This window comes from Rhinatrema bivittatum, chromosome 10 (assembly GCF_901001135.1).
Source record: "Rhinatrema bivittatum chromosome 10, aRhiBiv1.1, whole genome shotgun sequence".
In the NCBI taxonomy this organism is placed as follows: Eukaryota; Metazoa; Chordata; class Amphibia; order Gymnophiona; family Rhinatrematidae; genus Rhinatrema; species Rhinatrema bivittatum.
The window spans coordinates 47,356,863-47,381,776 of record NC_042624.1 but is presented as its reverse complement, the minus strand read 5'-3'; the positions used below and the strand labels follow the sequence as shown (position 1 = coordinate 47,381,776).

General features: G+C 47.6%; 1 protein-coding gene across 1 annotated transcript in view; it reads left to right on the top strand.

Annotated features, from left to right (window-relative positions):
* COL11A1 (collagen type XI alpha 1 chain) overlaps window positions 1-24,914 on the top strand; it is a 623,839-nt gene that overhangs the window by 432,920 nt on the left and 166,005 nt on the right. The window contains 1 exon segment of the mRNA XM_029618381.1: window positions 15,491-15,544. Coding sequence (XP_029474241.1) covers window positions 15,491-15,544 — 54 coding nt within the window.

Sequence of the window (24,914 nt, the reverse complement as noted above, 5' to 3'; positions counted from 1 at the left end):
GCCAGTGGGTGGCTTGAGGCTCAGCCGAGTTGAGTCTCACCTTCACGGTCACTGCATATTGATCCGAGAAGGCTGCCACCTTGAATGCACTCAAGAGGGTTTGTGACTTAAAGAAGTTCGTGACGTAGAGCCAGTCAAGACAAGAATGACTGATTTGTACCCCCTCCATCCGGATGAAAGTGAAGGAGGTGGAATCAGCCAGGTGATGTAGTCACCAGACATCAGCCAGGGAGAAGCAATTGACCGTCTCCCCCAAGAATTTGACTGAGGCGATGTGAGGTGCATGGCAACTATGGTCATGGCTTTCGAGGGCGCAGCTAAAGTCACCTCCAAGCACTATCTCCTCTGCCGCATCCAAGATGTGCATTAGAAATGACAAACAATGAAAGAATTCTAACCTTGCTGATCCATCGATCGGGGTGTACACATTGATTAAATTGATCATGCAGCCTTCGATCCATACCCGCAAGTGTAGCATCCAACCTGGCACAACAAATCGGACTCCCAGCACATTGGCCTGAAGGGATTCAGCTAACAGGGTGGCCATTTCCCCGGCATATCCAGAGTGGCTAAAAAATATCCTACTGTGCACCTCCAGGAGCCAGCTGACTTCACTCTCTGGAGTGGAGTGGGTCCCCTGTAGGAAGCTTATTATTTTTATTTTTTTTATTTTGAGTTTTTCTATACCGGCATTCGCGATGGGAATCGCATCATGCCGGTTTACAATTAAGAAGTTGTGACAAAAGGAATATAATAAGAACATTAACAGGTGCTGAAAGAAAAGTAGCAGTTACAATGAAACAGGGACAAAATACAACTTGGACCAGTGAAGAGGCGATAGTAATTTAACAAAGAGAAAAAATTGCCAATTGGCAAAGTTGTTGATTACCCTGTTGGGTGATCAGAGTTGTTTAAAGGTGAATAAAGGTTCAGCTTATGAAGTACTCCTACCCCCTCCAAAGTAAGGAGAATACCCACCTCCTGTGGAGACTTTCCCTGCAGCTGTTGGTGTTGAGTGCTGATAGTTAAGAATCATCCTCTATCAGGAGACTGTCTGCAGCTCTACTGACATCCTGGGAAAGGATACCAGCTGCTTGACCATAGGTTTGCTTTCTTTAAGATGATCCAGGAGTTCTCTAGCAGAATGGTGGAGCAGCTCTACCTTGGGACATCATTTGAGAGCTGCATCCACCTTACTTTGTCTGCCCATCCTTGCTCACAGGAAGAGACCTTCAAGTGGGATAAGAGGATCCATACTATTCACTTCCCTTGCTCCCCTGACTGAAAAGAGGTTAAGAGACGCTCCTTCGGATGCTCTGCATAACAACCGAAAGGATTCTGGACTCTCAGTTCTCCCTAATTAAATGTCCATTCCTTTAGATACCCCTCCCCCTGGGTCTGGCTGGCCTAATGTCTCAGTTGGTACCTCCTGTGACAGTGGCTGAAGGTTAATGAACACCTCTGGGAGAGGATGGTGGTTACCCCTTCCAGACTAGGCACTGCGTGCCTGGTCCCAGCATACCATATGTCCTCTTTTGACTCAATCAGAACCCTTTCCCCTCTCCCTCTACCCCCTCACGGCCTACTACTCCAAGGCTAATCCCTAGAGTAGAGCCTGGATCCCTGCCTTTGCTAGGTAGGGACGCTGATGGCATCCCTCCCTCTTCCCCGGCCATTGAAATAACAGCTTGCCCTGCAGCTGGTGGTGGAAGGAGGAGAGGGGAAAGATACAACATCAGGGGTTCTTTTTCTATCATTTGGGGTTCAGGATCTGGGAGTGTCAGGCGATTTTTTAAATTAATATCCCTGGGAACCTGCTCCTCCCATCTTGGGGAGGAGTCCTCTGAGGAGGGTGGTAAACTCCACTCCATCAGTGGTACTCCATTTGGGAGCCTAGGAGAATCTTGAATTTTTTCATCTCCTTCCTTGGGAATTTGCCAAGCCTGACTCTCCTGTATTTTTTCCTTTCTTCCTCTTATCATGACTCTTGGTTTCTTTCTGTCTTTTCCCAAGTTCTGCTTTAGCAGTAGTAGGGAAAAAAAGCAGAGGGGTTAAAGGCAGATGATCTTGTAGATATTGGGACAAATGTCTCTGATCCTCCCTCATACTTTCTTTTTTCTTAATCTTAATATTGAATTCCTTTATCCACATTCTGCCTTATTCATGTCTCCTTCAATCTCCAAGGTCACTTCCCTCTAATTGTTCTGGGGTTTTGGGGTATTTGTGGCCGATGCAGCGGTGCCCATGACTGGAGATCCTGGGTTGTCTGAGGAAGTCAGGGTGAAGGGGGGAGGGGGATTTCTGATTGCTTTTCTCTCCTTTTTTTTACACGTGGTTGCTTTCTGGGATCCCTGTCTGTCGGGGTCCTTAGCCCAGTGCTCTGACTCTTCAGTATTGGTGTGAGGAGGAGGAACCTCAGAGATCTGAGCCCCAGTGACAGCAGTACCAGTGGAGTCCGTTCTCTGTCCAGGCTGTGAGGAGGTGTTCATTTGGTGTTTTGTATCTGATGATATTGTGGAGAAGGAGGGGGAGTGGTCATTCCTTACTCTGTCTACAGTTCCTGAAACAGTGCTCTGCTCAGGACTGCATTTGGTGGTCTTGGAGGTAATTGTTGCTGGAGGGGCTGGGGGGGGGGGGGGGGTCGCCATGGCTGAAATGTGTGCACTCTCGCCAATTTGGCTTTGCTGGATTAGCCTTCTTGGTCATGAAGCATCCCTTCTGGTTGTGCCCTACTCCCCCGCATGCAAAGCACCTTGCCACCCCCGATGAATAGTATACTTGGCATGTGAAACCTTCATGGAGGATGGTAAACTACTCCTCAGCCTGCTCGGTGCCTCTCGGCAGCTTCATAAATACCTCCTAGCAGTAGGACTCTCTGTGCCGGAGAGTGCAATACTTATGCCCCATGGGGATAACTGAGATGGCTGATTTTAGCTCCCCAAGGGCAATGCAGGTATGTTTCCAGGACTGCATTAGGAAGGAAGGTGGGGACATTGGAGAGAACTATTCTCATTCCCAGGCCATCAAGGGACTCTTGTGGGTAGAATATTACTTCACAACCAGCCCTTCCATGAGCATTTTGGGTGTTGAAGCCAGTTTTGCAAGGATGGAGACCCACAGGTTTTGCCATTGCTGTGGCAAAATCCTAGGGTTCCTCCCCTGGTAGCACTGGACATCGGACCCCATGCTTTCTGTACAAGTTTGCTCTTGCTTCACTGTGTGATGTTTGAGCTCTTCCTTTGGGGTATGAAGTACTCCTGGCCATTGCTGCTACATATAAGAGTGGTTACGTGGTTGGGGTTGGATTTATCACATTTGCTCAGGGTGGGGATTCTTCCTCTGAGCTAATGGCAAGATGTGTTTGTTTTCTCTTTCTTTTTGCCCCTTCTTTGGTGGGACCTTCCTTCAGGGGTGGATCTCCAGGCAATGTCTATAAAGGTCTGCCTTCTCTGGGGGATGATCCCAGAAGGAGTAGTTCCAAACAGTAGAGGCATATTTTGTTGAACCTGGGCATTATTAATGATGTCAGTGGATGTCAATTCTATGCTTTTTCCTTGGGTAATGGTGGTGGATATACCGCCCCTTCTCCCCCCCCCCCCCCCCCCAGGAAGGCGCAAGGATTTGTCATGTTCCTGCCCAAGGTCACAGAGGCTGAAACAGGCCTTCCCATGATGGCACATTTCAGTGGATGTGTTTTTATCCCCCCGGGACATCTAAGGTGAATCCAGGCCCTCCGATGCTGATGTTTTTCCCTTCCAATTTGGCGCAAGGATTTCTACATTCCTACCTGGGGATATTGGGGCAGTCCAGTATCCTCCCATTCCAGTGCAGGGGTTTGCAATATTCCCTTCCAGTGTTGGGGTAGCTACATTCCCTCCCAGTTCAGTGCAAGGGTTTGTAGCATTCCCACCCGGGACTGTTGTGCAGTCTGTACCCTCCCAATTTGGCATAAGGTTTCCGTCCCACAATGATGTCCCCTACTGGAGATGGTTGTGCTTTTCCACTTTGCAGTATTTTCAAAGTTCCTGTGGGGTTGAGGGTGACACATTCTGGAGGTTTTGGCATAGTCTGTGAGCAATCGGGGTTAGAATATTAGACCCCTCTGTAGATGGCAGTGGTTGGCCTCCTTTTGGGAGCTGGATAGCACCTGTAATGGACATTAGTAGTTGATGCTTGCCTTCTGGAGAAGAGACTGTGCACTCCTTGGGGTATGGGATATTTGGTCTAGGTGAGGTCTTCTTGGGATTCTTGACCACTTGCAAAAGTTCTTTTATGCTGGTATTGAGATCAGAAAAATAACTTGGTGGTTCAGTTCCAATGAGGCATTGCTGAACTTGTTCTTGAGCTGTTGTGATTGTTTTTGGTTTTATAGAGGCTGGTTGGATGTCCTCTTGAGTTAGAGAAGGCTCTGTAGAAACATTTTTTATTTCCATGTCCAAAGGGCCAGCGGTAGTGGTTGGCAGTAAATGGATTATAGCTGCAGGCAGTTAATTGCTTTTGGACAGAGGGGAATGTAGAAATATCCTATTCTTCTTGGGCTTTCCAGTCTTTTGAGGCATATTTAGCTTGTGCCTAAATGGGGAATGCCTGCTTCAATAAGTAGGGAAAAAAAGCTCAAAGGAAGGAGAAGAAAAGAAAAATTCTCTCTGTTGGCTGTTGCTCCAACCCCCTACCAGGCATAAGTTATTATCGGAACAAGATATTACACAATCGTCTCTGACACTCCAAAAGGCACCCCCGACCAAATAAACAGACCGATACAGTAAGGACGCGGTAGAAAAAGTGCGGCAGTGCCAGGCACCCGCTCATTTGCCGCGCGCACAGTTCGGATCACATACCGCTCGATACAGTATTTAAATGGCATGCAAATGCAAGCCGCGTCCAAAGCGCATCCAAGAAGTGTCCATGAAGCGCAATCCATTTTACTGTATAGAGCGCTATACAGCGCCTATACAGTAGGATCCCAACTTTAAGCAAAAGAAAAGGATCAGAGAAGTATCAGCCGGCCATTAACAGCAAGGGTCATGATTTAGCAAGACAATTCCCCTAGGGGAAAAAAAAATACAATCAAATCAAACCAAAAGAAAAACGAATTAGGAAGGACCTGTTGTTTCCAAGCATAACCTAAACTCTTGCCTGCCCAACCTAAAATCCAACGCACCGGGAAAGCCACTCTTCAGATCGCGACTAATCCCATTACTGGATGGACGAAAGATTTTTTTAAGCGTCCCAGTTCCTCTCTCCGCAATGTCAATGCATTCTCCTTTCCACTGCAATGCGAACAGTATTCTGAAAAATAACTTTCAAACCCAGGGTGGTGGAGCATTGTTGTGCTTGATAAAACCTGCACTCAACAGGATTGGGCAAACTTTCCCCCAGCCCCCGCTCACCTGCCCTGGCCGCATCCATGGGTGCCGGTCTCCGGAGCAGCCCCAGTCCTCTCTCCCCTCCTCCCGGGGGCAGCCGGCAGCGAGAGCAGCTTCAGCATCCCGGGGCAGATTGGGCGCTCCCCATTCTCTCGCCGGCGATGGTGAATGAGCGCATGCCGTGACCTCCGACGTCCAGCCGGGCGCTCAGGTCACGGCGTGCGTTCATGCACCTTCGCTGCCATGAGCGCACGCCGTGACCTCAGATGTCCAGCCAGGCGCTCAGGTCATGGCGTGCGTTCATGCACCCTCGCCGGCGGGGGCTGCAGGAAGCCGCCTCGCATGGGGAGCGCCAGATCCGCCCCGGGCTGCTGAAGCCGCTCTCGTTCTCGCCGCTGGCTACCCCCGGGAGGAGGGGAGAGAGGTCTGGGGCTGCTCCGGAGACTGGCACCCATGGACGCAGCCAGGGCAGGTGAGCGGGGGCTGGGGGAAAGTTTCAGAATACTGTTCGCATTGCAGTGGAAAGGAGAATGCATTGATATAGTGGAGAGAGGAACTGGGATGCTTAAAAAAATCTTTTGTCCTTCCAGTGATGGGATTAGTCACGATCTGAAGAGTGGCTTTCCCGGTGAGTTGGATTTTAGTTTGGGCAGGCAAGAATTAGGAAGGCAAGAGTTTAGGTTATGCTTGGAAACAACAGGTCCTTCCTTCCTGCTCCGGAGCTGTCAGCGCGCCCGCACGGGAGACCGGCACCCATGGACGCGACCAGGGCAGGTGAGCGGGGACTGGGGGAAAGTTTGCCCGATCCTGGCTCCTCTAAAGGTCTTGTCCCGGGGGGTGAGGGGGTCATTTGCCTGTGAAATTCCGTCTCTCTGACCTGTCGCTCCACAGTAACGCAGGGGTAAGGGTAGGCGATAAATTAGCAGGTTAAACACGTGGCAAAACTGCAGGTTAAAAAGGCGATAATCAGGGTGCATGTTACTGTATGGGAGGGAATAGCTAATCCGATCGTTTACATATCATATACATGCCGCGGGCGGAAAGGGTTACCCGTTGATTTAAAGAAGTGGTAAGGATGGATTAAAAGGGATAGTGAATCACGGGTTGGACTTACGCGGCCAAATTGTGGGTACAAAACGGGTTAGAAGCAGGGTAACCGCGGCCGCGCTTTACTGTATCGGCCTGAAAGAGAGCGCCACCCTTCTAGAGCAGCAGGCTGCTGCTGATGTGTAGCCCAGGAGAAAGGCAACATCAAACAGGGGGAAGGGAGAAGCAGAAAAAGGAAGCCTTCTTTAGGGAAAAGCTAAGGGAAAAGGGGAGAAAAAGGAGGGGGGGGGGGGGGAGAAGCAGAAAGAATAATCTGCTTTCTTTAAGGAAAAAGAAAGTAAAAAGACAAAAAAAAAAAGTGGGAATAAGCTGCAGCAGAAGTGTGGGAGGCTGAGCAGTAGTTTCCTCTCTCAGGAGACAGCTCCTGCTGCTGCCTGCTGCCTCTAGCCCCACCCTGACCTATTTTGTAACAGACATGCCAGGGCAGAGCCACCATAGATGGCTCCTCTCTAGTTGGTATATCATCATCACACAATAGGAATCAAAAAATGCTTAATATCATACATGTACATAATGCTACAATACCTCCCTAGTTGGACAACCAGACAGAAAGACTGACTTAGGTCAGACCCCCAGTTTGACAAAATCCCAGGGCTGGATTGCCAAAGCAACCCTGCTCTGATTTCCAACAACATCTAGGAAATCTATTGTGACCTCACATCTAGTAGGGGACACACAAAAAAGGCTCTGTTACACATTAATGTCACACAGATTTTCTTGGACTTCAGGATACCACCATTAATATGGTTATCCATCTGGAGGTCAGAGGCAAGAGGACACTAAACAAACTAAAGGGAAGAAAGGGGAAAGAAGGATGGAGGGACAAAAAACCCCCTCTTCCATATAGGGGCAGACTTTAAAAGATTTGTTTGCGCAACCCAGCGCGAACCAATCTACGCCCGATTTTATAACATGCGTGCGCAGCCCTTTTAAAATCCGCCCCATATTGTGCAGCCTTGAAGCATGTGCAGTATATCTACATACATGCAGCCCCTATTAATGCATCATCCCTTCTAAGGTGTTCATAGCATAAATGATGTTTTATTTTCAAATATTCCTCCCACAGGGAGGGGAGAATACTTACTACATATTATCTAAGTCAAGCCTTGAACAGCTTGATCAAAACTCTAAAGGTTTTCCATTATAAATCTTTCCTCATAAGGAGGGGATTTGGTCACTATAATGTTGTGGCAGATGACTGGGGAGCCCCTTGTTTTCTTCCAGGAAAATAACTTCTAGTATTCTACTCTGGTCATCTTCTCTTGTTGTTTCCCATCTCCTAAGCTTTGGAGAAGGGGCAGGGGGGGGGGGGGGGATCTGCTAGGGAGACAGTGGGTCATGCATCTCATTTACAGCAATACAATGCGTAACCTCCTGGATCTTCCCCCTCCTTTTCTGGCTCTGAGTCTGATCTCACCAGAAGCTGGCAATTGGTCAGAGATGTGGAGGGAGAATTACCTGCTACCACATTCACAGGAGGTAGCAGTGACGATGATCCTGAGGGCTCTCGATGGTGTGAAGACTCTAAAATAGACCCCTGTCTAGCATGGGGGGGGGGGGTTCTCTTCCTCGGCCCTCCTTTTGCAACTGCCTTCATCCTCTGTGAATCATCCATTACTCTGCGACAGGAAATCAGTAGGGGAACCTTCCCATTCTGCATTGTTCCTCCATCCCCTTGAGGTTTCATTGTACTCCTGGGGGAGGATGCAGTCTTCTGAGGTTTCTTTCCCTTAACTGCTTTCACCTTTTTAATAGGAATTTTTCTATCTTCTTGTGTGCCTGTGGTGTTTTGAGGCTTCACTCTCAGGGAGAGGACAAAGGTGACACTTGGGGGCACCTCCTTACAGAACACTTCTCCTGAGAAGCTGAGCTGTTCCAGAACCCTCTTGGACTCAGTTGGCACTGAAGCCACCCTACCAAATTTCCTGGATTGTGGCGTCACAGCATGCTTTGGAGGTTCAGAGGCCCTGAGGCAGGAGAGAATAAGGAGGTGCTATTTCATCTTGGAATCACCATTTGGTGTGTCCTGGTTTGCCATAGTGGAAGCACCTCTGTTGTGTTGGAGGTGGACCCTTTGGCCAAGGTGGGGTTGATACAACCTGTAGGGAGGGATCTATGGATCCCCACCATCGGCAGGTGGAAGGGGCTGAAGATAGAGGTTGCTGGAGCTTCATCTATACCAACCCTCATTCCCCGCAGGTTGAGTCTTTGGATGCCGAGGTCGGCAGGACTTAGGTGGGCCTCAGGTTGGTTAGTGAAGAAAGGTGATTCAGCCCAGAGACAGCAGTCAATAGGTGGCATAGTCTTACCCTGGACTGGGTTTGGTACGAGAACTCAGGCACCAATGGATCAAGAGGTAACTGGAGGCACCTGAGCAAAGGAAGGCCGAAGCCTTGTAATTCCACATCCAGGAAGTAGGCTGGATGAGGCGTCACTGACAGGCTAGAGTCAAGGCTGGTGACAAGTGGAGGTCGTGGCAAATAATGAAGAACTCTGGACATGGAGTAATCTATAGCTTAGTCGATCAAGGCAAAGGTTAGGGCACGGAGAAGGCAGGCGTGGTCAATCAACGCAATGGTCAGGGCATGGAGAAGGCAGGCGTAGTCAGTCAAGGCAATGGTCAGGGCATGGAGTTAGAGAGAAGTCAAATGTAGCAGAGGTCTGGTGTTGGCGATAGGCTGAAAAGTAGTCAAACGAAGCAAAGGTCCGGGGTTGGAGATAGGCTGAAGAGTAGTCAAACAAAGTCAAGTCAAAATCCAGAAAGTCCAACACATAGACAGGGCAGGAACAAGGAAGACTGGAACTGGGAACCACAGGAGACAGGAACCCAATGTAGAGATGATTCTCTATCAACAACGAGTACTCAGAGTATGAGCAAGGCCTGAGCTTATATACACTGAAGAATTTGACGTCAGCATCCGGGACCGTGGCCAGGTTTCTGCTACGGACCCTCCAAAAGAATCAGCGATGCTTGGTACCGACGGCGGCATCTCTCCGTGGGTCACACGGAGAGGCACGAAGAACAGGGACATCTTGGCTGGCAACACTGGGGACCAAGGCAGAGTCGGAGGCACCAGAGGCGACCCGAGGTCGAGCTGGCAGCCCATGCCTCCAGTGAAGAGGAACCAGGAGCTGGAGTCCGTAGAAGAAGGTGAGAGGGCCACGTCACCGGTCTGCTGCGGGCGGTACTCGTAACAACCTCTCCTCATTGGTAGCATAATAAAAGGCCCAGAACTGTCCTCTTGCCTCCTGCTGGCCTTTAGGCAACTGGATAATAATCCGGTGCCTTAATGATTCCTTATGTCGTAACTCCAATTTCCATGTACCTCAGGGGAATTGCAGAGATGTTTGAGATAACCTCCCCTAGGTCACTTAAGTGTGGTCTCAAAACATCATCCAGGAGATAGGGTGGTACACTTCACAATACCACCCTTTTCTGGATTCCTACAGTAGTTCCTCTCTCAAAGCTGTATTAACTGTGGCTGTAGAAGCAAGGAGTACGATGGCCTCCCCACTTGCCTTAGTGGCCCATAGTATTCCTTTTGGGCCCAACACTTTAGCAATAGCAGAGTCGTAGTGATGGATATTAAAGCCCAGCTGCATATGGCATGAAAGCATATTCTTCTGGCTTACAACTCTGCTGCTATGTGGTATCTTCCTTGCCTGGGGCTGTGAAACCTGCTTGGTTTCTTCTAAGGATTTTTCTCCTACCAAACTTTTGATTTTCTGTGGTGCCTTATCATTCCCTTCTCTTTCTCTTCTCTCCTGAGAGGAATTCTTCCCCTCAGCATGCTTCTCTCTTCAGGCAAGATGTTACTTTTATGGGATGGGACTATTTGATGTATCTCTTCCCTTACCGGCCTGACGCTTTGGACATCCTCAATTCTGAAGCCTGCCCTAAATGAGAATATATCATCTGGGACTACAGACACACTAGGCAGTTGAATGGGAAGAGATGTTCCACTCAGGGGTCTTTCAATTTCAGGGACTATCACTACTGGCATGGTTCTCTGTATTTCTACTCCATCAGGTGTTTCTGTCTTACATGTGAAGGGGGAGATGAAAAATTCTCTTCTCCGCTCTGCGTAACCTCGGTTGTCTCAGTCAAGAGAAAACTGGAGGATAAAAGGTTCAATGTATTTGGCATGACCCTGGAGCACCCTTTCCCTGTCTTCCCCCAACTCGCTCATGTTTCCTTCTTGGGGGTCTAAGACCCCAAGGCTCCTGAGTAGATGCCAGTTCTGCTGTAATCTGTCTCACCCTATCAGTGTGCTCCTCTTCCCCAGGGAGAGGATCCCCTAAGATGATGAGTACTGGAAGTGACCAAACAGCAGCTTGCATATTTTCAGGAGCTTCCAAGTGTCCCTTCTGACACTCTGCATCCTCTCCCACTTCCAGAGCAAGAGAAACTTGTCCAGTGTTTTTAGGGAGGGGAGCTTCTGGCCATTCTTCACACTCTGCCAAAGCAACTATCACCTGGACATCCAGGGAGACTCTATCAGTGAAGGAAGAAACCTCTATGGGGGCACTGATGTATTTTTCCTGGGGGTCCAAGTAGCTGCGGGTGGCATGGATTGGGAATTGGAGTTAGAAACAGCCAAAGTGTTTCTTTCTTGTGAGTTTGATATAGGTAAACTTTCCCACTCTGCTGATTAGGAGGAGCTGAGTTCCCCTTTTCTAAGTGATAAAGTTTTTCTCCACTCAAAGAGTCAGAGGTAGCATAGATTCTTACTACCAATGATTCAGGTATGGATGGAATTTGATGACTCATGGTAGTTGTAGCCTACTGAGTGTGGTCTGATAGGGGAGGGATAAGTCCCTTCACCCAGGCTCTCAGCTTATGGGGTCTTTTTCTGTGACCAATAATTCCCCCAATTTGGGTTATGTTTAAATGTTGTTCCCTCTGACCCTGATTGGGCTCATTCCTAGGTTAGCTATGGGTGAGAAGTGGAACTAAAAGTCTGAAAAGATGGTGATTTTCCCTCTTCCTCTGTGTGATGTCCCTCCTGGGTTAACCAAGAGGAAGGAGGAGGAAAACTATAGGTCATGGCCGGTGATGTTTGTCTCCCCTCAAATTACATCCTTCCTAATGGGCCGATACAGTACAGTGCACTCTGACGGAGCGCACTGTTAGCCGGCATTTGGATGCGCGTTTTGGACTCACTAGCTTTACCCCTTATTCAGTAAGGTGTAATAGCACGTCCAAAACGCGCGTCCAACCCCCCCGAACCTAATAGCGCTCACAATATGCAAATGCATGTTGATGGCCCTATTAGGTATTCCCGTGCGATTCAGTAAGCAAAATGTGCAGCCAAGCCACACATTTTGCTTTCTGAAATTAGCGCCTACCCAAAGGTAGGCGCTAATTTCTCTGGGCACCGGGAAAGTGCACAGAAAAGCAGTAAAAACTGCTTTTCTGTGCACCCTCCGACTTAATATCATGGCGATATTAAGTCGGAGGTCCCGAATGTTTAAAAAAGTAAAAAATTAAAAAAAAAAATTAAAATGGGCCCACGGCTGTCGGGTCAAAAACCGGATGCTGAATTTTGCCGGCGTCCGGTTTCCGAGCCCATGGCTGTCAGCGAGCTCGAGAACCAACGCCGGCAAAATTGAGCGTCGGCTGTCAAACCCGCTGACAGCCGCCGATTCTGTCAAAAAAGAGGCGCTAGGGACGCGCTAGTCTCCCTAGCACCTCTGTTTACCGCCGGGCCTAATTTAAATAAAGATACTGAATCGCGCGCACAGGAGAGTGGCCTTTGCGCACGCTGGGAGAGCGGGCGTTCACCCGCTCTCCCACGTTTTTACTGTATTGGCCCGAAAGTTAGCCAATAGGGAGGGGAGGGGCTCTCAGGAGCTTTAAACAGTTTAACTATCCCATCTTCAATCTTGAAGGGGATAGAAAGCTGATTTACCTCTTCCTGTTTTGGCTTCGGGGCTAGACTTTGAGAGCGCCTGCGAGGGCAGGGGAAGGGGGAGGGAACCTGGAAGTTCTCTCATCAGAGTCCTTAGCCAGCAGAGATGGTGTATTTGAAAGAAGTTCAAGCCCCTGGGCTGTCTCTTTGCCATTTTGAAGGTGGAGGGTTAGGAGTTTACTTCTTTACCCCTTTTTGTTCCTTCTTTGGCATGTTTCAGTATAGAGTTTTAAACCAGGAAAACAAAACTCTAAAAGAAAGAAGAACCCTCTAAAAAAAAAAAATCATTTCCTTCCTACTTGGGAAATAGCCTCTGCAGTAGGGGTGTGCATTCGGATTGACCGCATTAGTAAAACGCAACTCATATTTTTTTTTTACTTAAAAAATTGATTCGACATAAACGATCGGATTTCCCACATATCGAACATAGATATGTTCGATATGTGGGAAATCGCGATTGTTGAGCCAAAATAAAAATATAAACCCCCTCACCCTCCTTAATCCCCCCCCCCGACTTACCACAACTCCCTGGTGATGGAGCGAGGAGTGAGGACGCCATTTCTGCAATCCTTGGCGAGAAGCATGTGACGTCGGCGGCACGTCGAGTGACGCTGGCGTCACGTGATTCCCGGCTCGTTCGCGCCGGACGGCTCGTTCGGCCCAAAAAGAACTTTTGGCCAGCTTGGGGGGGCCTCCTGACCCCCCCAAGCTGGCCAAAAGTTCTTTTTGGGCCGAACGAGCCGTCCGGCTCGAACGAGCCGGGAATCACGTGGCGCCGCGTCACTCAGACGCGACGTCACGTGATTCCCGGCTCGTTCGCGCCGGACGGCTCGTTCGGCCCAAAAAGAACTTTTGGCCAGCTTGGGGGGGCCTCCTGACCCCCTCAAGCTGGCCAAAAATTCATTTTGGGCCGAACGAGCCGTCCGGCGCGAACTCGCCGGGAATCACGTGACGTCGCGTCTGAGTGACGCGGCGCCACGTGATTCCCGGCGAGTTCGTGCCGGACGGCTCGTTCGGCCCAAAAATAACTTTTGGCCAGCTTGGGGGGGTCAGGAGGCCCCCCCAAGCTGGCCAAAGTTCTTTTTGGGCCGAACGAGCCGTCCGGCGCGAACGAGCCGGGAATCACGTGACGCCGCGTCACTCGACGTGCCACCGACGTCACATGCTTCTCGCCAAGGATTGCAGAAATGACGTCCTCACTCCTCGCTCGATCACCAGGGAGTTGTGGTAAGTCTGGGGGGGGGATTAAGGAGGGTGAGGGGGTTTAAATTTTTTTTTTGCACATATGTACATATACCCAACTCATTGGATTTTTTTTATGTCCATATTGGCCGCAAGTGGGACCCCCTTTCGGACATAAAAAATATGAACATAAAATTTTGCTCTGCACATCCCTACTCTGCAGCCCTAAGGCTAGCAGGGGCACAGGGGGAATCTAGGAGTTAAAAAAAAAAACCCTGCAATGGCAGAAATATGCGGAAATCAGACCCTTGTTTCCCTCAGAAAAGCACAGTTCAGTCTGGGTGGAAAAAGTTGAGGAGCTTCTGCTACAGCTGCTAGAGTTGCAAGGGAGAGCCTCACCCAAGCCCCACTGGGGCAGGGAGCAGCTACTGGGCCTAAAACAAACTTTCCTTTTGGTTGCTACCCTGCTCCTTCCCCAGGCACAAGTTATTACTCGGCACTGAAAAATAACAGTCCTTGCTACCCCAGAATGAGCCCCTACAAAGATGGAAAAAGAGGGCCTTACTTTTCTGGAGCAGCAACAGGACTCTGGCTGGCGAGTAGCCTAGGGAGAAAAGACAGCAGCAAGCATCCAGAAAGGGAGGGGTGGGGGAAGGAGATAGAAAAAAAAGTCTGCTTCCTTTAGGTAAAGGGGAAAAAAACAGCAAAAATAGGGGTAAGCTGCGGCAGAAATGAGGGAACCTGAATAGTAGTTTGCTCTCTCAGGAGAGCACTCCTGCTGCTACCAGCCCTGACAAGGCTCTGACAAATCTGTGAGGTCACACAGGCAAGAGCTGGCTGTTATAGTTACCCCTAAGGAAGCTCTGACAAATCTGTGAGGTCACACAGGCAAGAGTTGGTTGTTATAGTTACCAGTTGTTTATTTCTCAGCAGTACACAACCAGAGACTTCAATGGACCTTAAAAGTGACTGGGAAACATAAATGAATGTCTCATTCATGGGACCTCTTCATTCATTTTGGAGGTCAACGAATGAAACAAACATACACTCTTTGGTTGTCTTTTACTCATTTGTTTGAAACAAATGCACATCCCTACTCTTTGATTAGGAAAGTACAGACTGTGTTGTATCTGCAGTGTTTGCTTCTTAGGAAGCTTCACGTTTTGGGGATCGATGCAGAAAATAAAGGGATTTACTGGCACAAAGCACCAGTGGCTATATACTGTTGTGCTTTGTATTTCATACTGACATTACATTTGGAACCTCTCCTGTCGTATTTTCAGAAGAGTTGGCAAACCAAGGTAATTTTTTCAAAGCTAATTCTATTCAAAGCAGCATTTTAACCTTGAGGATACAAAAACCAACCAAGCTGAGATACTGTCTTCACCATGTAGAACACTAAAACAAATCTTTGAAGGAAATAACACACTTTGATAGTTAGCTATGCCCTCCCCAGTGCCTCCCTTCAATGTTGTTGTGCCCAGTGGGTATAACTTTTCCGGACATCATAGGAAAATATATACCAATTGTACATGCAAATGAGACCAAGAAAATATAATTACAATTAATTGTGATATGTGACAAGGAATGACCTTTAATTGAAAAAGGCATGGCACAAACATTGCAAGTATGTTCACTATGATTCTATGCAACTGCATTTTAAATCATTTGAAAAATCCATGTGTTAGGGAGTGTTAGAAAGCTAAAGGATATTGAACTATATCCCGGAGCACAAAGCACGTAATCAAATTCTCTCAGAAACTGAAAATTCAAAGTAGAATCTATTGCAGTCCATAGATATACTAAAAAAAAGGTACAAGAACAAGCCATTAGATATGCAGAGTTTATGAGTTATATTGAATCTAACTCAGAATACTTATATAATTTGCCTAGATTTATATCTTTTTATTTTTCTGTATTTAGGGACCTCAAGGGCCTCAGGGTCCTGTTGGATTCCCAGGACCAAAAGGACCCCCTGTAAGTATATTTTGTTTTATTGGCTGTTCTAAATTGTATCTAATTATATTTTGAACAACTCTATTAAAGGCCAATGTTTTATAGAAGGTTAGTAATATGAATGATGAAATACCCTTCAGCTTACAGAGTTTAATATCTTCATTTGCAAGATTATAATTATCAATAAGGAAAAGTAAATCTGGTTCAAAACAATCTGAACAAAATAAATGTGGAATGCAAATAAAGCATATCCCAGAGTGCTAATTGGGATTCAAAGAAAAAGTGGCATTCTTATATACCAGGCAGATTGTAATGAATTAAAAAAAAATCAATTATAACTTGCTGCAATTATAATCATCATGCCAAAGGTATCCATTTTTTACATTTTTGAGATATGCAATTAAAATTGTATCTTGTTAGTGAATCCTTGCTTCACAGAGAAAGTCCCGGAAAATGAAAGATGATCTGTCAAATATAAAAACCATCCAATGACTACATAAAGCAAGAGGTACTTAGTTTTTGTGGGTTAAGAGAATCCCTAGACCCAACTCGGACGTCGACATAAGGAGGATAATTTCCAAACAGCTCACATAGGGCTAAAGTACTCACAGACTTTAACACAAATTTTCAAAACAGACTTATGTGCGTAAGTCCACTTTGAAAATTAGTGGATTGTTCAGGTGCAAACACAGACATATGTATACTTGAAAAATTGAAAGTAAGCGCCTAAATTGAGCTCACATTTTGATTCCACCCACACTGCCTCCCCGGAATGCCTCATGCAAGGGCAGGTAAAAATGCCCATGAAATTGGGTTTTATGCGTACTTTTAATGGCACAACCCCCTGGATGATTTTCAAAACAGGATTTATGCACATAAAGCAGGGTTTTAACCAAACAAAATGCTTTGAAAATCAAGCCCTCAATAACGGTTCGGGGGATGACTGTGGATCGCTCACATGTAGTAAAGTGTTCAGTCTATCCTCTTCTCACATAAGATCCAACAATTGAAAAATAGCGTCTTGCTGCTTCAGGAGTGATGACCCACATTCTGTCTTCTTCATTCCCGCATGAATGAAAACCTGACTTAGGGATCCTTGTGCCGATTGTTCCAATGTAAGGCCACAATAATAGGCGGGTCCCGTGCTGCATGGCCGGAGCCCACCCTTGACACCAGCATGCCCGGGGACTGAGGACTGAGGGGGGCAAAGGAACGGCGGGTGACCTTAAAGCCCCCCCCTTTTTTTTTTGGAACTTCCTACCTGTTTTTCCAGCGGGCCAGAGAGGGGGAGACGAAGCAACGTCATGACCCCGCCCCGGGGAAATGATGTCGTAAGGGGGGCGCTGGTGGTGCCCTCGGATGACGCTTGCGGCCCCTTAAAGGGCCACGACATGCTCTGAGTGATCCTTTTTGGATCGCTCAATCAAGGAGGAAACCCACCCACCTGACCCAATTGCAAGGATAAGGTTATAATACTATGAAAATGCATAAAGTTTTAGAATATGAAATCAGTGAGACTATCTATGTTAGTAAGCACATTTTAATGTTTTCACTACGTTTGGGGTTATGTCGCAGCTGAAAGGGGGGGTGCGGGTACCCGGGCTGGTTGGGCCGGATTACAAGTGGTGCTGGTGACATCACATGACGGCGGTGCAGTGGGCAGTGATAAAAACATACTACCGGCTCGGGGATCCCAAAAAGCTGCAGCCATTTTTATACCAAAGATAGTGTAAGTGTGATTACTATTATAGCGTAAAAATGACCAAAAAGGGTTGTTAAGGTATCGGTAAGGCAAATTCAAATGGACAACAGACAAAGGAGTAAGTGGCAGCTGCTGGCGTTAAGGATTTCAGCACCTGATGTGACACTCAAGGTTGGATGGGAGAGGTCTTCCTCTAAGATTGAAAAGCAGGGGAAGGGAGGCTTGTTCTATATAAATGTATCCTTGTGCAGTGCCAATGATGGTATGCTGACACCACCCTGAAAACAAGTGCCAATGTATACTGCAAGCATTTCCTCTTTTCCTGATGATCTCCTTTCAGGCCTCAGCGGCCTTCCTGTCTCCATGGCCTTCTGATGGGAGCCATGACAAAATCACATGAGGGGAAGCAAAAGGAATATAACTCCCAGATTTTATATGTTTCATGTATGTCTCTCTCTCTCATAAAATGTGTCTATACAGTAAAGCAACCTTTATCTTTATTGTCCATAAAATGGATCTCTGACGAGGTTATTCTCTTACTTGCTCTTCCTGCTGCTGCTCCTCTCCCGTTTGCATGGTCCACAGTCACATCAACTCCTTGACTTTATAGAGTACCCTGTGGTTCAAACAGCTGATCTGAGCTGTGAACCATGTGAGAGGGAGGGCCGCTGGTGGCAGAAGAATTGGGGAAGAGGTCTAGCAGGGCCATAGGGAAGTAAGGGTGTGTGTATGTGTGTGTGTGTGTGTGTATAGATACAGTAGATAGATACACACCCACACCCCTCACATTAGTATCCTGCAAGGAAATATATAACAAATCCATGATAAACATAATGCTTCATTATGCATTCAATAAAACCATTGTATACTGCAAGCATTTCCTCTTTTCCTGATGATCTCCAACAGTTTTTTCCCTAAGAACATTATTTGCATTTTCAAACAAATTGTCATAATGCTGAATATATCTAAGTAGATATACAAAATTGTGTATGGTTTTATTTGGAATTGTTTTAACAGCTATCATACTCTGCATAGGAAGCTAAACATATGCATACACTCTGAACTGTGCTTAAGTGTGACACAAGATTTTTCAGTTTAAGCCTTGCCTTAAATGATTTGTGAAGTCAGCTTGGGTTTTCCAGTCTTCCTACAGAATCATATCATAATTTAATTTTTTGAGTCCCAGCATGTACACTGTTGCTCCCTTAGGCAGTGGTTCTGTTAGAATCCTGAACTGCATATAGGTCTCAGTATCTGCAGAGATATTTCTCTTGTGGCAGAAAAGATATTTTAGATATTGTTGGGTTATTCATTTCATGAACATCTACTTCCTTTCATAATTTTTGTAACACACTGCAAATTTCCAGAATAGAGTTCTGAATGAAATGCAGTATTATAAGAGAAAACTCAGATACTTAGCACATTCCCTGGGCAATACAATCAAATTTACGCATACTTTCCTATTCCTCATGCATGAGCTTCTTGGCTGTGTTCACTTTTCTACCAACCTACTTTCCTATCATGTTCAATTTCTTACTTATGAAAGCCTCTATTTTGCAAAATTCAGAAGTGTTCATGATGTTATGTGCAGGACTAAATACATCTGGGAAAGAGTCAAATATTCCTGGAGGCATCCAAATATCTCTTTTACAACATAGGAGTTCCTGTACATATCCAGATCAGTCCAGACAAGCGGATTATGCATCCCTATCAGCAGATGGAGGCAGAGAACAAAAACTTGAAGCACTGCTACATAACCGAGAGTGCCACCTGCAGTCCCGCAGTATTTCTCTGTCTCCAGCAGAAGGTAGAGGTGCTAACCTGCAGTCTGATTGATTTCAAGTTGAGAGACAGATTGGAAGGCTCTCTGAGGTGTTAGGCTCCTTCGTGGACCATCCCTCAGGTGTAGCAGGGCGACTTGGGGGTTGGAAACCCCTGGCTGGTGTTCACTCTTGTCCAGCCGGAGGTCCTGATAGCTCGGGGACTGGCTCCCTCAGGACCACTGATGCCCCCTCCTGAGGCCTGCACCAGCCTGTCAGGGAAGTACCCTGCTCTTCTAAATTAAGCTGCTGTTCTTGTTTAGAAAAAAAAAACGAAAACAGTGAGAGGAGTGTTTCTCTGTGCAGCGGCTTCCAGGAACAGTCAGTGGTGAGTTCCTTTATAGCAGCGGGAGCTGCTGGCACACCAGGAGGGGAAGGTAGGGGGGTACTTCTTTCCCCTCTCCCTCACTCCAGGGGCCCCAGGATTGGTGAGGAAAGTCGCAGTGGGTATTTTAGGACCACGGGTGTGGTTTCCTTTCAGGTCCACCATCTTTCAGGGTGTCTGGCTGACCCTGCCGCGCACATTTCTTTGGCGGGACTCTTTGAATTTTGTTCGGGTTTCCCACACGCTGCTCTGACTGCATTTTGAAGAGCAGATGATGCACACTGTGATTGCCACGTGTGCAGCTCGTGAGGCCTGCTGGGCGCACATAATTTGCTATGGCCGCATGTGGGGCCTGGCTTCCTGCGGATATGGCACCAAAACTATGAGTAGTGGCTTTCAGGGTCTGTGGAACCTGATCTGCTCAGCTGAGCAGCAAATTCTTGTGCACCGGCTGCCAGGCGGGTGGTGAAGAGACCCCAGGAGGTTCCCTGGAGAAGACAGCCCTCCACTCAGTGGGCTCCCCATCTGTGACCCTGGGGGGATCCTGGGGGGTGCCAGTGCCAGGTGGAGATCACATTCAGGACTCAGTGTACAGCAGTAATCAACAGGATGGGCCTTCTCCTCTGTCACCTCTGGTTCAGGAGGACTTTGAGGGGGGTCAAGATTTGGGGGCCAGTCTCTCTGATCAGGGGGACCCAGAGGATTTTTCTCTGGAGTTTATTCTCCTCCTCCATAAGGCCTTTCTTACAAAGAAGGGAGTGGCTGTCAAACGTCCGAAGAGGGCTCCTGGATGGGTATCTAAGATCCCTAGGGTGGTTCCTTCAGGGTGATCTGGTAACTCATTCATCAACTAGGTTTGGGTCGGGCAGGTCTAGAGCCTGACCCCAGAGAAGCGGAGAACTCGTATGGTGTTCTGGAGGAGCCTCTCGAGTTACAGGATGCAGACCTAGATGAGGACGTGGATGTAGCCCCGGACATGGATCCGGACCCGAATAAGGTTGACCTGGACCCAGATGAATTACCGGTGTCAGAGGGTGATGACCTCCACATAGTCTGCTTATTTAAAAAGGATGAGTTATGTCCTTTCATTCCTCAGTTTTTACAGGAATTGGGGCTGAAGGTAACTCAGAAGGAGTCGGATAATGAGGGTGTGGACCCAGTCCTGTATGGTCTGTGGGGGCTCCCTAGTGCTTTTCCTTTGCTGAAGAAGATTTGCCAACTGGTGAACAGGGAAGTGGGCCTGAAAGTTGGAAGGGCCATGTCTAAGCTCTGTCCCCTGATGGAGGAGACCTTGGAGCTTCTGCAACTCCTGAAGATGGATGCGGCGGTTTCAGCGGTCATCAAGAAGACGACCTCCCAGTGAAGGGGTGGCCACCTTAAGTGATGGGAAATACAAAGAGAATAGATGCCTCAGTCTTTTTCGAATCCTTTATTGAAGTGGAGACGTAAAAGAATAATACAGCCTGACTCTGGCCGAGTTTCTCCGTTCTCACAACGGCTGCCTCAGGGGCTTAAATATACATTCATGGACTCATGATGGTGGAATAAGTTGTGTGCTTGTTTATCAATTGTATTTGTGTCTATCTGATCTGCAAAAGTGTTAGATCTTGTCAATTGTACAGTCAATCATATTCTTGTGAATACGTTGTATCTAATAGCTCTTGGATTCAAAAGATGTCCTGGTCATTTAATGCAGCAAAAGTGATTAATGCTCCTTACAGTCCACATCTGGATACGGGTCTCCACTTGTTTCAGCAGTAAGTGGAGACCCGTATCTGGATGTGGACTATAAGGCGCATTAATCGCTTTTGCTGCATTAAAAGACCAGGGCATCTTTTGAATCCAAGAGCTATTAGATACAACGTATTCACAAGAATATGATTGACTGTACAAGTGACAAGATCTAATACTTTTGCGGATCAGATAGACACAAATACAATTGATAAACAAGCACATGACTTGTTCCACCATCATGAGTCCATGAATATATATTTAAGCCTCTGAGGCAGCCATTGTGAGAACGGCGAAACTCGGCCAGAGTCGGGCTGTATTATTCTTTTACGTTTCTACTTCAATAAAGGATTCAAAAAAGACTGAGGCATCTATTCTCTTTGTATTTCCTAACAGCTTTCATAGATCGCCTACCTTTGTGCTTCTTGGGATCACCGCCTTGAGTGATGTGCAGGATTGCAAGTTGGAGATTCAGTTGAAGCAGCTGTTTGAGGTGTCTGCGTTGAGTCTCCGGGCCGCAGTTTGTGATAGCATGATGCAGAGAGCATGTCTCTGCTGGGTTCAGAAGCTTCAAGAGCCAGCTTCTTCCAGGGAGGGGGATTTCCTGCGAGCTGCGTGCTTGGAGGCTCATGTGGTATATGTCACGGATGAGCTTTACAACCTGGTCTCCACCTCGGCTAGGAGCATGGTCTCGTCAGTAGCGACTTACAGGGAATTGTGGCGCTGGAATTGGTCCATGGACATGTCATCCAAGGCTCAATTGCGTAATCTCCCTTTTAAGTAGAAGCTCCTGTTTGGGGAAGATTTGGATCAGCTCATGAAGACTTTGGGAGAGTCCAAGGGAAATAAGCTCACAGAGGACAAAGTCTGGCAAGAAGGTTTTTCTGCCTTGGGCCTGGTTTCAGGATTTGTGTTGGTTCTGTTCTGGCAAGCCCAGCCCCGAGACAGGGGTTAAACAGTCACTTGGATGTCAGCAGTCATTTTGAGAAACCCGCAGACTGGCCAAAGATGGTGCTGGTCAAGGCCCCAGTGGGAGCAAGTCTTCATAATGAGGCCAGCCTCACCTAATCTTCTGTAGAAGTGGTAGGGGGCAGATTATCCAGCTTTTACGAGGAATGGGCCAGGATTACCTTGGACCTCTGGTGTTAGAAGTGATTCGCAATGGTTACGCACTAGAATTTTCTGTCAGGGAAGCCTTTCTGGAGTCCCACATCATTTCCTAGAAAAAGTGGGAGGGTGTGCAGGGAACTTTGCAGAGGCTGTTGTGATTCAACGCTATCATGCCGGTTCCAACAGAGGAACACTGTTGAGGATGGTAGACCATTTACTTTGTGAGGCTGTGCAGGGGACTCTGCAGAGGCTGTTGTGCTTCAACACTATCATGCCGGTTCCAACAGAGGAACACTGTTGAGGACGGTAGACCATTTACTTTGTGTTACCAAAGAAGGAAGGAATGAAATAGCCCATCCTCGACTTGCAGAAGGTCAACAGAGCTCTAAGAGTGCGCGTTTTCGGATGGAAATGCTAAGAACAGTAATGGCGGCAGTCCGCAAAGGAGAGTTCTTGGCATTGTTGGACCTGGTGGAGGCTTACCTTCATATCCCCATTTGGCAAGATCATCAAAGTTTCATGCATTTCAAGATGTTGGGCCAGCATTTTCAATTTCAGACCCTACCTTTCAGATTGGCCATGGTGCCTCGAATGATGGTAGTGGTGGAAGCAGCTCTTCGAAGAGAAGGAGTGTTGGTCTATCTGTATTTGGATGACTGTCTGATTTGGGCAAAGACGGAGGAAGAGTGTCAGAGGTCGATCCAGACAGTTATAGTCATCTTGCGGTCGCTAGGTTGGGTGGTAAATGTTGTGAAGAGGCACTTGGTTCCTTCTCAGTCCCTGGAGTATCTGGGGGCATTTTTTGATACCCACCAGGGCAGAGTTTTTTTGTCCTCTAAAAGGATAACCAAGTTGCAGGTGCAGGTGATGTCGCTGCTTCGTCTTTTAGTGCCAATGGCCTGGGACTATTTGCAGGTCCTGGGATCCATGGCCTCCACTATGGATCTGGTACTATGGGCATTCGCGCACATGAGGCCTTTACAAAGTGCCCTTATATTCAGGTAGAATCCTGTGTCAGAGGAGTATCATCTGCCCTTGCCTCTCCTACAAGAGTCCAGATCCAGTCTGTTGTGGTGGCTATCGCATCCCAAACTGGAGAAGGGTGTGGATCTGGAGACTCCGGACTGGATGGTAGTGACCATGGACACCAGTCTTCAAGGTTGGGGGTGCAACGTGCCTGGGACATTTGGCCCAGGGACTGTGGTCGGTGGAGGAGAGGACCTGGTCCATCAATCGTCTAGAAACAAGGGCAGTTCACCAGGCATTGGAAGCATTTATCCCCTAGATCAAAGGCAGAAAGGCCTGAGTTTTTTTGGACAATGAAACAAGAGTGGCATACATCAACTACCAAGTGGGGACAAGGAGCCATGCGGTGGCTATGGAAGCTCATCAGTTGTTTGCCTGAATGGAGCTCCATCTGTAAGGGATAGTAGTGTCTCATGTCACAGGTGTGGACAATGTACAGGCTGATTTCCTCAGCCGACAGCAGTTGGACCCGGGGGAATGGAAACTATCTCCGGAAGCCTGGAATCACAACTGAGCCAGATGGTGCAAGCCTCAGCTGGATCTCAAGGCGATGCATGCCAACGCGAAAATGATATGATTTATCAGTCACAGAAGAAAGCCCAGCATGATGGGCTTGGATGCCTTGGTGTGCCCTTGGCCAACAGGGATCCTGCTGTATATGTTTCTCCTGTGGCCTCTCATTGGTTGCATTCTTCAGCGCATATAGTCTCATCCAGAGTCAGTGGTGCTGGTGGCGCCAGAGTGGCCACGTCACCCTTGGTTTGTGGATCTTGTGGATCTCGCAGTCGAGAGACCCCTCAGATTGACTCACTTGCCTCACTTGCTGTGACAGGGATCCATATTTTCGGATTGGGAGGATCATTTTGTCTTGCGGCTTGGCTTTTGAGAGGCGGTACTTACGTCTGAAGAGTTATTTGGAGCAGATGATTTCTACCCTCCTCCCGGTGTGGAGACCCTCCATTGGCATATGCCAGAGTCTGGAGGGTTTTTCATTCCTGGTGTCTGCAGCGCCACCTAGATCCACTTTTCGTGGACTTTCCCCAGATTTTATCCTTTTTACAGGAGGGCTTGTCCAAGGGGTTGGTTACAAATCACTTCGTGTATAGGTGTCCGCTTTGGGTTCCCTTTGGGGCAAGGTACATGGGAGGTGGTTAGCCTCCCATCCAGATGTGGTATGTTTTCTGAAAGTAGTGAAACATATGCGCCCGCCAATGTGGAAATTGTGTCCCTCCTGGAGCCTCAATTTGTTCTTCGGATGCTTTGTGGGACGCCTTTTGAACCCTTGCAAAGGGCAACTTTGATGGATCTGATGTTTTTTCTGGTGGCGATTTGTTCGGCCAGGTGTATTTCAGAGTCGCAGGCTCTGTCATGCAGAGACCCCCTTTTGCTGTGTATTTCCAGTGATGGGGTTACATTGCAAACAGTTCCCTCCTTTTTTCTGAAGGTGGTGTCTTCGTTCCATGTCAATAAAATGGTAGATCTTCCGGCCTTTCCAGAGTGGTCCCGGAACTCCCCTCAGGAGAGGGAACTGCATCTGTTGGATGAACACCAGGTTATTTTGCATTATCTGGAGGTCACGAATTCCTTTTGGTGCTCAGATAACCTTTTTGTATTGTTTGGTGGAATAAAAAAAGGTCATAAGGGCTTGAAGGCCACAATTAGACAATGGCTTAAGGA